Genomic DNA, 11195 nt, shown 5'->3' on the forward strand with positions numbered 1-11195 from the left:
GTGTGTTCCCCTCAACTCCTAGAAAAGCCAGTTTCATGGTTTAAGGTTGGGGAGGGAATCGGAGAGAGGGAAAATGCAATTTGGAAATCTGAGGGGGGGGGGGGCTGCAGGGAGAGAAGCTAGGTGGTAACCTGGAGGCAGGGAGATGCTGAGGAAGCAAAGAAAGCTCTGGGCTCGTAAGGGAAGGGCCCAGCGCAGAGGAGCTGGGACTCAGGAGGCGGCTGCAGCAGCTTGGAGGGACAGGGAGGGGAAGGAGCAAGAGGACCGCGTCCCACGCATTTATTAAGCACCACTGTGTACCAAGGAGAAAACTGAACAAGCCTAGTCCTGAAGGGGCTTAGGTCTGCAAGGACGGCTGAAGTCCCCCCAAGGAGGCCAAGTGTAGTAGAGGAGCCCGGGGCATGTCCCGGGAGGTACCCAAGACTTCCGGGGAGGGTCAGGCCAGCGGAAGGTCACCAATCCCCGTGTCTGACTCGGCAGGATTGCACAGGGAGAGGGAGCCACACGCCACAATGGAGCTCCCACCTCGGGAAGCCCCGCGTCTGTAGGCTGATTGCCAGCACGTGCTCCCACTAGCTAGTTCTCCCCATCTCGTGTTCAGCCCGCCCAACTCCGCGGGGGTTTTCTGGAAGCTGGCTTGAGGTTTGCGCTTTCCTTATGAGGAAACGGAGGCAACAGGATTAAATGGGCGGCCAGGTCGGGACTCCGGGCCCAGCGCGCTACACCCTTGGCCCCCGCTGCCCCCTCTCCGCCCCGTCTTACAGATGAGTAACGGGGCTCGGAGAGCCGACGGGACCTCCCGGGGCCCCCAGCACGGGGTCCGGCGCAAAACCAGCGCCCGCCACCCCTGGCTGGCCCGAGGAGGAAGCAGAGGGAAGCGCGGGAGCCCCGGCCCCGGGCCCGTGGCTCCCAGGGGAACGCTGAGGAGAGAGGAGAAAGAGCAGCCTCCCGACTGGGGCCGCAAAGGGCTGTGGGCGCGCATGGGCAGAGGGCGGGGGGCGTGGTCATCGCCCGGGGCGAGGCCGGAGCAGGTGTGGGCGGGTTCCGGACCTCGGGCGTCCCGAGCATGGGTGCGCCTGCGCAAAGGACGAGGCTGGAAGCGCAGCGAGTACGCCTGCGCAAGGGGCGGGGCTAGGAGCAGCGACGGAGCAGGAGCGGATGCTCCTGCTCGAGGGGCGGGGCGGCGCGACTTCGGCGGGAGCCGGGCGGGTGGGGTGGGGCGGGGCTGGGCAGGGCGGGGCCGCCAGTAACGGCCGGGGCGGGGCCGCGGTGAGAAGAGTCCGGCGGGAGCCGCCCCATGAGCCCGCCCGGAGGCGGTGGTGAGAGGGGGAGCCGGGCCCGCTGGGGCGTGCCCCCCACCCCCAGGCCACGCCCTCTGAGCCCTCGACGGGCGTGACCTTTGACCCGTCCCCAGTCCCCCCCAGACGACCCCCAACGCTCTTCAGACTATCCAGGGCCTCTCCTCAGACTTCCTCTTCATCCCTCCCCGGACACCTCCAACCCCCACTAATGACCTGAGCCCCGCCCAGGCACACCCCAACGCTCCTCAGACCTTCCAGGACCCCTCCTCAGATCTCACCCCCAAGACGCCCCCTCCCCCATAATAACCTGAGACCCCTCCAACGCTCCTAAGCTGCCCGGGACCCTTTCTCAGATTTCCTCTTGATGCCCCACCCCCATAATGACCCGAGAACCCTCCCAGACACCTCCCAATGCTCCTCAGACTTCCTTTTCATCCCCCTAGGTGCCCCCACGCCATAATGACCTAAGGCCCTCAGACTGCCCGGGACCCCTCCTCAGATTTCCTTTTCACCCCCCCAGACACCCCCATCCTCATAATGACCTGAGACTCCTCAGACACCCTCCAACATTCTCAAACTGCCCAAGACCCCTCCTCAGATTTCCTCCTCACTCTCCCCAATGTCCCCCCCAGAGAACCACTCCCCTCCTCCTCAAGCCCACACCCAAAGCCTTGTACCCCTCTTCAGTTACCTGCCCACAGAGAGCAGGCTTCCCTCCCCCCTATTTCTCCCCCCTGGTTCCCCCCACAAGGAATTGCTCCCCTCTTGCCCCACCCACCCCAGATTCCCCAGACCCTCCTAGATGCCTCCCTCAAGGGCTGACTGTCCACCCCTCAGAGATCCCCAGGGCTTCCCTCAGACACCCCCTCCCTCACAGAGAGCTGCCCCCTAACTCCCTGAAGGTTCCCCTCCCAGCCCCCATCCTGTGACACGCACCCCCTGTCTTCCCTCACACTGACCAAACCAGGCCCGTCCTTCCAGTCCTGGGGGGGCCCTTCCTTAGACCCCCGAGTGAATGTTCCTGTCCCAACCCCCAGATGGCTGAGTCCGATCCTGGGGACAGAAACTATGACAACATGCTGAAGATGCTGTCGGACCTGAACAAGGACCTGGAGAAGCTGCTGGAGGAGATGGAGAAGATATCCGGTATGGGGGGGGGCAGCTCCGAGCTCCTCCTTTCCCTCCTCCCCCTCCCTCCCACTTCTGCCTGGGCTCACTCTCCCCCTTGGGGATCACTGACCGCTCTGGGTGGAATCACTTACTGGGTGTAGACGCACACTCAGCTTGAATCTTTTAGAGGAACCTGAGCCGGGGGCCCAGGGGAGCTTGGGCAGAGCAGGAACCAGCGGCAGTGGCAGCTGCTCTGGGGGCAGAGGGCACGAGGGACGGGGTGGGCAAGGGCCCGGAGGAGAGGGCTGGGGCCGTGGGCATGGGGGCACCGCAGCAGAGGCGAGGAGGGAGAGCTGGCGAGAGCCAGGGAGCCCCGAGGGGCCCCGAGGTACTGAGTGCGGTTCTGCCGTGTTACATTTGGGAGCCGGGGGACAGGAGAAATGCCCCAGTGTGGGGTGATGAGGAGGGAGGGAGCCCCGGGGGACCACCCGGCACCCTGTGGGATGCCCAGGCTTGGGACCCGAGGTGGCACAGAGCCCAGAGTCGGGGAGACCCGAGTGCAAATGGAACCTCAGACTTCCCAACAGCAGCTACCCGGGCAAGGCTCCCCCCCAGTTTGCCTCAGTTTCCTCCGTGGGGGAGGAAGCGAGCCGCTGCCGCCCGGGGGCCGCGCACAAGTAGGTCACCCCTTGAGGACGGCCGTGCTCCCCTGACTCCATCCCCCAGCCCCCTTGGACAAAGAGATCCTCTCCATTCACCGGACTTCCTGACAACGGAGCTTTCTCCCCCTTCGGTCCCACCTCTGGAGCCGACCCCAGGACTGGCTGCAGACCTCTAGTCCTGGCCCCGGGCACAGCCCCCAGCCCCGGGCACAGCCCCCAGCCCAGCAAACGCCCCACAGGGGCTGGGGGAGAGCACAGACCCCTCCCGGGGGCCGCTGGGGCTCGGGCAGGACTCGCGTTTCTGAGTTCAGACCCAGCCTCAGACCCTCCTAGCTGGATGACCCTGGGCAAGGTTCTGTAGCCAGCTCCTCCAGTGTCTTTGGCACGGGAACCGCCCCACTGGGCACTGTGCTAAGTGCTCCATGACTCTGTCCCTCACCACAACCCCAGAAGATAGGGGCGGGTATCACACCCACTTTACAGATGCGGAAACTGAGGCAATCAGTAGTGAGATGACTTGCCCAGGGTCACCCAGCTAGGAGGTTACACCCTTGGCAGTAGCCTAGGTTGTAGTGCGTAAAAGCCGCAGGTGGAAGGTGGAGGGGCTGCAGGAGGAGGGGCATAGGAAGGGAGTGGGGGGGAAATACTCTGCTCTGTCCCCTGGGAAGGGGGGACAAAGCGAGGTCTCTAAGCAGCCTCCCCCAGATTCCTTCTGGCCCACGGGCCACCTTGGTTCTGCAAAGCTTGGTTGCTGTTTGGAGTCTGACCCACAGGGCTTCCCTGAGCTGGGGCCCACCCGGGAACTCTCCCTAGGGAGCTTTGGTCACTCATTTCCTTTCCAGCCAGACATCTTCAAAGGCTTGTGGGCCTGCGGGCCTGAAACTTCTTTCCTCCCTTCTCTCCAATTCCATCCCTCCGCAGTCGTGTCCTCTGCATGCTGCTGGCCACCCGTTCTCTCCTCCTAGATTAACCTTGGCTTTGCCGCCTTGCCTGCCTTCCCATTGGCTCGCCAGCTTCGCAGCTGCTCTTTTCCCTGACCTCTTAGTGGGAGGGCTTTCCAAGGACTGTCCTCGGTCCTCCTCTTCTTCCTCCTCACCATCCACCCTCCGAGGGTCTCATTGGCCTTCATAGTTTAAGCTGAATCTCCATCCTTGAATGTCTTCTCAGCTCCAGGCTTGGCGCTCCATCCAGAAACCCCCAGCTCCACCTCAGATCATTATCTGGCTTCCCACTGGCACCTTGAATGTCCCAGTGGAGCCTGCTAATGCCCTCTCCTCCCACCTGTGCCGTTACCCACACTCCCACGTTCTTGACTTAAGACTTGATTCTCCTGGCTATCCCACCATGAGAACAGAGGCAGGGATTTGGAGGGACATGTCAGACAGCAGGTGCTTAGAGAGGGATGGGGCCTGGGAGAGAGCCAGGGTTCTCCCCCAGGTGCTCTCCTTCCACCTCGGGCACTCTGCCCTCCGGAATCCATCCCTTTCTCTCTCCCCTTCCTGCTCCTAGCCAGGGCATTAGCACCTCTCTTCCCCGTTACATGTAGGGGCCGCTTCACTGGGCTGCCCGACTCCCAAAAAGACCTCCGAAGGCTTTCTAAACTCCTTTTGAGCCAGACCATCTGCCCTGGGGAGGAGTGAAAGGGGAGGAAAATACTCCAAAACACTTGCTTAGGTTGGGGAGGGCCAGGCCATTTTTTTTTCTTTTTTGTGTAGCCTATTAAAGTTTGGGAAAATCTTTTCTTGCAAGGTGGATCTGCTTTTCACCTCCATATAAAAGACACCACCTCCAGGAAACCCCGAAGCAGCCACAGGCTTTCCCACCTTAACTCATCTGGGAAATGAGGGGGACGGTTTCTAAACTAAAAATAATTTTCATGGAACATTGTGTGGGGTAGTGATCTGGGCTGGCATTTTTATCAGACCAGACTCTGCACCGGGAACTGGGTATATCCCAGCTCCCTTTCTCATGGCCCCAAACATTTGGCGGTTCTGTGATCTCTTTAATGTAGTTTAGTGTTTGCTACAGTGGGGGAGATGCTATCCACCCACACCTCCTCCTCCTCTGGGACTAGCGTCCACATCCTGCCATAAATCTTCCAAAGGGTTCCTCCCAGAATTCCCGAGTTCTTGCTTCTAGACTCTGACATACCGGGGTTCCAGTAGCACCGTCCACCTGTGCCTAGGGGGTGCCTCAATCTCACTGCAGCTTGCTTTCTCTCATAAATCACTGGCAGCCGGCTAGGGAGGAGAAGGGGCAGTCCTCAGAGTGCCCGTCTCAGCCTGGAGCGAGTGCTTCTGTTTTGTCCCCTGCCTCACACCCTCCATGGTAGCAGCAAACAACTCTCCATCTTGGCCAAGTCTAAAAAGCTCACGTCTCATTCTAGATTCTGTGACAGGAGTCATCATAGCTCATGATTGCGTTAGAGTCTAAAGGCTTTCAAAGTTTTTTCTCTATGTTCCTCTCCTTGTATCAATTGTTCTCTTACATTTGCTTTGTTCACTCTGACTCGATTCATAGAAATCTTCCTAGTTTGCTTTGAAGTTGTCCATTTTCTTATTTCTTGTGGCACATTATACACTATCACATCATTTCAGAATTTGTTTAGCTGTTTCGCAGGACGAGCTCATCCCTTAGTTTCCAGTGAGGGACTATTATGAAAAGGGCTGCTATAATACTTTTGTTCACATCCATCTTCCTTAGCTCTTACTAGGCTAGACACCTAGTAATAATAATGCTGGGTCAGAAGATACGCAGAATTCAGTGATCTTGAAACAGTTCCAAATTTCTAGAATGGTTGGACCAATTCATAGATTCACCAACAAAGCATATATGTCTTTTTCCTACAACCCTTCCAACATTTGTCATTTTCCTCCAATCTTTGTCAAACTAATGGGTGTGAAGCAGAATTGTTTTTTTAATTTGAATTTTTCTGTAAGTGATTTGGAACATTTTTTGGATGGCTAATCATAGCTTGACTTTCTTATCTTGAAAACTACCTGTTGATATCCATGATCATTTTTTCTATTAAGGAATGGCTTTTAAGTTTCACCAAAAAAATTTTGAATAAGTCTCTTTCTTATATGTCTTAGAAATTATACTTTTTTTTTTTTTTTTTGCTGAGGCAGTTGAGGTTAAGTGACTTCCACAGCTAGGAAGTGCTAAGGGTCTGAGATCAGATTTGAACTCGGGTCCTCCTGATTTCAGGGCTGATGCTCTACCCACTATGACATCTAGCTGCCCCAGAAATTATACTCTTATCAGAGAAACTTGCCACAGATGTTTAACTGGGAAAACCCTTCTAATTTTAATTACATTAAATTTCTGCAAAAACTTCTTAAAATTTTATATCAGAATAATCCATTTTATCTGCTATAACCCTATCACTTATTTAGTCATGAATTCTTTGCCTCTCCATTTGATCCTAGAGAGAATTTCCTCCTTCTCCATTTTGCTTCTGATCTCACCTTATATGTCTTAAGTCCCGTATCCAGCTAGAGGTTATTTTGGGTGTCTCACTGCTAACACAGTTCTGGGCGGTTCACCCTAATTCTGACTCCAGGTCTCTGACGCAAACATTCCCGGCCTTCAGTTCTGCCCACTTAATTTCTGCCAAAAACTCCTCTGAAGTTTTCTTCATAAAGGCCCCTTTAGTAGTTTGCCTCTCTCCCTCCTCCCTCCCCAGCCTGTGGTCCTCCCATCTTTGAATGTAGCCACTTCAGGAGCTTTTCCCAAGCGGGACAGAGCTGGTTCCACCCCCCGCGCTTTGGGTCAGATTCAGCTGGCCCACAAGCAGACGGCCTGCGGGGCCCGTGTGTCCAAGTCAGTTGGTTGCTATTTACTGAGCAGCACTCTGGTGCTTGTGCATTATGCAGGTGAGCTCCCCCACCCCAGCAGTGATCACCCCCTCTCTGACCCATGGAGCGATAGGGGGTGATTGTCCTAGTCGGGCCTTTCCAGCCCTTCCTATGTAGAAGAGAAGAAGGGTCTGTAATTCCCTGTACATCCATGAGGAAGAACTGACATAGAGCAACAGGACCAATTATATCAGAGAAATGTAATAAGGATAAAATCGAAAAGGGATAAACGAGTCAATTTAGTCTATTCAAAATAGTTTCCTAAACCTGGCTTGTGGGGGGGTCATAACTGGACAGTATTTGGTATGGAAAAAGATCTGAGGAGCATAGTGAAGCAGAAGCTTATCTGAAGACTATTATTGGGTGAAAATCATGGGGGGAGGGCACTTGGGCTCTAGCACAAAACCATAGAGAAATGAGAGGGGCAAGGGCCGCAGTCCTAGGAGAGGTGGCAGAGCCTTTGTCAGGGAGGGCAGGAGACGCAGCCAGCCAGATGCCTTCTGCGGGGCCCCACCCCCAGGGATGGCATGGCAGGTGGCATCTGTGCCCTAGCCAGTCACCCGCCAGCTGGCACATCGCCTCAACTTGCTGCTGAGCAATTGGTATCGATAGCACTTTCTGCAAAATGCCCCGTCCTCTCCCCACTTTGTAATTTCTGGCCCCTGGACATAGCCACTAGACCTGGAGCCAGCATGACTTGGATTCAAATCCTGCTTCAGATAGTTAATCATTCTGTGATTCTGGGCAGGTTGTTGAGTGCCTAAGTGTCTCCATCTGTAAAATGAGGGGCTCGAGCTGGATGGCCTCAAAGGCGGTCTCCGGCTCCATTTTGAGTTTGCCTCGTTCATTTTCCTGTTGCTGAAACGGCCTGGGCTCCTTCCCTGAGGCTCCCGGCTCTGCCCCCTCTGGGCAGCTGACTTGGAAGCCGGACCCCCGGGGCCGCCCCCTCCTAATAGCCCTGTCTGGTCATTGCAGTTCAGGCGACCTGGATGGCCTATGACATGGTGGTGATGCGCACCAACCCTGCCTTGGCGGACTCCATGCGGCGACTGGAAGATGCCTTCTTGAACTGCAAGGAGGAGATGGAGAAGAACTGGCAAGAACTGCTTAACGAAACCAAGCCCAAGCAATAGGCCATTCCCTCCAGGCCCCCTCCCTGCGCCTCCGGGACCCAGACACCTCGAGAGGAGAATTGGGCCCTAGTTGGCTGAGAAGTAGACACCCCAATATATAGATGTACATACATAAGTGCTCACTGCCCAATGAAGGTATTTTCAAGCACACACCGGGCTCCGGCTCTCTTTTGCGCGTTTGTCGCCTGTCTAAGGCCACACACAGGACACGGATACTGGAGCTTTCAGCAGCCGGGATTTATTTGTGCCGGGCCAGGCTTGGGAGGAGGACAGACAGACACAGGGGCAGAAAGGGCCTGGGGTGGGGGGAGCAGGTCCCTGCGTTCGGTGACTGTTCTGCAGCCCAGGCCCCCAGGCTCCCCTTTCAGATCCTTCATCCCTCGGGTTGTAAAGGGAGGCCAGAAGTGAAAACCAGACATGGGGAGGGGGAGACCCCACAGAGCTGACCACAAAGGGCAGCCCAAAGCGGGGATTCCCATGGAGACCCCGGGCCTGCCCTCCGGCTACAGGACGGCCTCCTCCCTGCCCTTATTCTGGGAGCCTCTTATCCAAGAAATTGAGGCTCTGGAGGAGCAGAGACGGCTTGTGTCATTAGACTCAGACCCGGCCGCCTTCCCCGGGTCCCCTGAGCGGCCCTGGCACCCGAGGCACCGAGGAGGAGACACCAGGTGGGGGCATTTCAGGATGCTTGGGGAGGAAGATTTCTAAGCACTCGGGGGGGGGGGGATCCCGGGTCCTCACGGGGCTCGCCACCCATGCAGCAGGATTTTCTATCGGGCTTACAGTGGGGTCTGTAGTGGGGACGGGGCGGGGAGTGTCAGGGTGAAGGGGCAGAGAACGCCCTTCCCCCCCATAGGGAAGGGCTTCAGCTGGCGAGCCTCGAACTGCGCCGTTCCCTCGGACACAGTGAAGGTGGCCGTGACCTGCTGGTTGAGGCAGTAGATGGTGTTCCCCAGGACCGCACATCGGAGCGGGATGGGCTCCGGAAGGGGCAGGGGGGCGGCCTGGCTCCAGGACCCCGTGACCGTGTTGTAGCGCATCACGGCGGCGCCGACCCCGCGCAGCAGGTCAAAGCGGTACAGGAAGCCGCCCAGTGCCACCATGTCGCTGGAGCGCCGGTGGCTGGCACTGTAGGGGCACTCGGCCCAGCAGTCCTGCGGGGGGCTGTACTTGAGCAAGCGGTAGAAGAGGTGGCCCCCCGTGACATAGATGTCCCCCCGGCAGGCCACGGCCTCGTGGGCCACGGGAAAGGTGCCCGCGGGGAGAGGGGCGCGCGAGGTCCAGTGGTCGGTGCGAGGGTCGTAGCACTCCATGCTGTAGAGACACTCCCCCCCGATGGCGTAGAGAAGCCCCTCCAGGGCCACCAGCTTGAGCTGGGCGCGGGCCTGCAGCATGGGCCGGACCTGGGTCCAGATGTCGGTCAGCGGGTTGTAGCAGAAGACCTCGTTGGTGCAGACGGCCCCGGGCCCCGAGCCCCTGATGCCCCCGGCCAGGAACAGGTAGTTGTGCATGGTGCACAGGCCACAGCCCCGCAGCGGGGCCTCCTCGGGCACGAGGGCCAGGGGCAGCCACACGTTTCTGCCAGGCTCGAACATGTGCAGGTACGTGCGGGCCGCCGGCCCCGAGGGGGCCGCCGGGGGCTCCGCCGCTTGGGACCCCCCCGCCAAGCCCGGCCGGCCCCCCCCGTAGGCGCTGGGCAGCACGAGCACCCCCAGCACGGCCTGGCCCCGGGCGCTCCGCAGGGCCAGGATCCGCTCGCGGTCCCCCGCGCCGAGCTGCCGGTAGAGCGGGGCGTCACCCAGCACCAGGAGGAAGTTGTCGCTCATGAGGGCGTAGACCTCCTCGGCCAGGGCCAGCTCGCCGTGCTGCTGGGCGAAGGCCAGGGCTTCCACGCAGCTGCCCAGGTCCAGGTGCCGCCGCAGGGCCGCCACGGCGCCCGGGAGGTCCTCGGGGGGGTGGCTGGGCTTGCGCTGCCCTTCCACCGTGCCCCAGGTCCCGGGGCGCCTCAGGAAGGCCATCAGCTGGCTGTCCTGGAGCTGCCTTTCGGAGAGGGGGGCTACCAGCCCCGCGGGGGTCTCCCTCTGGGAGGGGGCCGCCGGGCTCACCTTCTGAGCCAGGCTGTCGGCCATCTGGCAGATGCTGCGCTTCCGGGGCCGCGGTGCAGGCTGGCCGTCGGGCACGGCCTCTCGGGGGGCCGCTTCCTCTCGGGGGGCCGCTGCCTCCGGCTTCCTTTCCCCCGGGTGGCCAGGGGGCTCCGGGGGAGGGGAGGGCCCCCGGGTGACACTCTGGACCTCCGCTTCCGCCATGCTTTTCTCCTCCACTTGGGCCCCACTCAGGCCCCGGGGGTCGCTCGGAAGGGGCGCTGCTGGGGCTTCCAACCTTTCCGAGGGTGGGGGGGCTCTAACCTGGGCCTGCGGCTCCTTAACCCCTCCCTTTCCCCCCGGAGTGAGCTCCCCTGGCTCGCTGCTTGGGGAGGGCCCGGCCGCAGAACCCAAACCCTCTGCGGGGCTGGTCCGAGCCGCCTCCCCCGGGGCCTTCTCCGGGCTGGGGAAGGGATGGCTCCGCAAGACCATGGAAATGAGGTTTCCCCAACTGCCGCTGGGTCCTGGGGGCAGGGCCCTGACGGACTGGCCCCTGGGGCTTGGGTCTGGGGCTGGAGACGCTGCTGTCACTGTCGGACTTTCAACCCCCGGAGGGCTCCTGACAGCTGGGGCAAGGCTCCCAGGTGGCAGATCCTTGGGCAGTGAGGCAGGGGCAGTGGGAGCTGAAGGCAGGTGTTCTGGGGGTGCAGGGGCTGAGGTTGGGGACCCTGAGGGTGGAGGGGATGAGGTTGGGGACCCTGAGAGTGGAGGGCCTGGGGATGGGGACCCTGAGGGTGCAGGGGCTGAGGATGGGGACCCTGAGGGTAGAGGGCCTGGGGATGGGGACCCTGAGGTTGCAGGGGCTGAGGATGGGGACCCTGAGGGTGGAGGGCCTGGGGATGGGGACCCTGAGGGTGCAGGGGCTGAGGAGGAAGACACAGTAGCTATAGGAGCTGAAGTCGGAGACCCTGAGGGAGCAGGGACTGAGATCGGAGACTCTGAGGGTGCAGTGGCTGAGGTCAAAGATCCAGAGGATACAGAGGTTAAAGAT

The 11195-nt window shown here is 59.6% G+C and overlaps 1 protein-coding gene across 2 annotated transcripts; it reads left to right on the plus strand.

Moving 5' to 3' along the window:
- The first annotated feature begins 468 nt into the window (after window positions 1–468).
- SYCE3 (synaptonemal complex central element protein 3) lies at window positions 469–8213 on the plus strand. Of its 2 annotated transcripts, none has more exons than XM_051962569.1 (3): window positions 469–642; window positions 2339–2447; window positions 7906–8213. In XM_051962569.1, exons 2-3 carry the CDS (start codon window positions 2339–2341, stop codon window positions 8061–8063), a joined length of 267 nt encoding a protein of 88 aa, XP_051818529.1. In that variant the 5' UTR covers window positions 469–642; the 3' UTR covers window positions 8064–8213. The 2 variants fall into 2 exon arrangements, with proteins under 2 accessions (XP_051818529.1, XP_051818528.1); XM_051962568.1 differs by lacking the exon at window positions 469–642 and adding an exon at window positions 1228–1319.
- The last annotated feature ends 2982 nt before the right edge of the window (window positions 8214–11195 follow it).

This window comes from Antechinus flavipes, chromosome 5, assembly GCF_016432865.1.
Source record: "Antechinus flavipes isolate AdamAnt ecotype Samford, QLD, Australia chromosome 5, AdamAnt_v2, whole genome shotgun sequence".
NCBI lineage: Eukaryota > Metazoa > Chordata > Mammalia > Dasyuromorphia > Dasyuridae > Antechinus > Antechinus flavipes.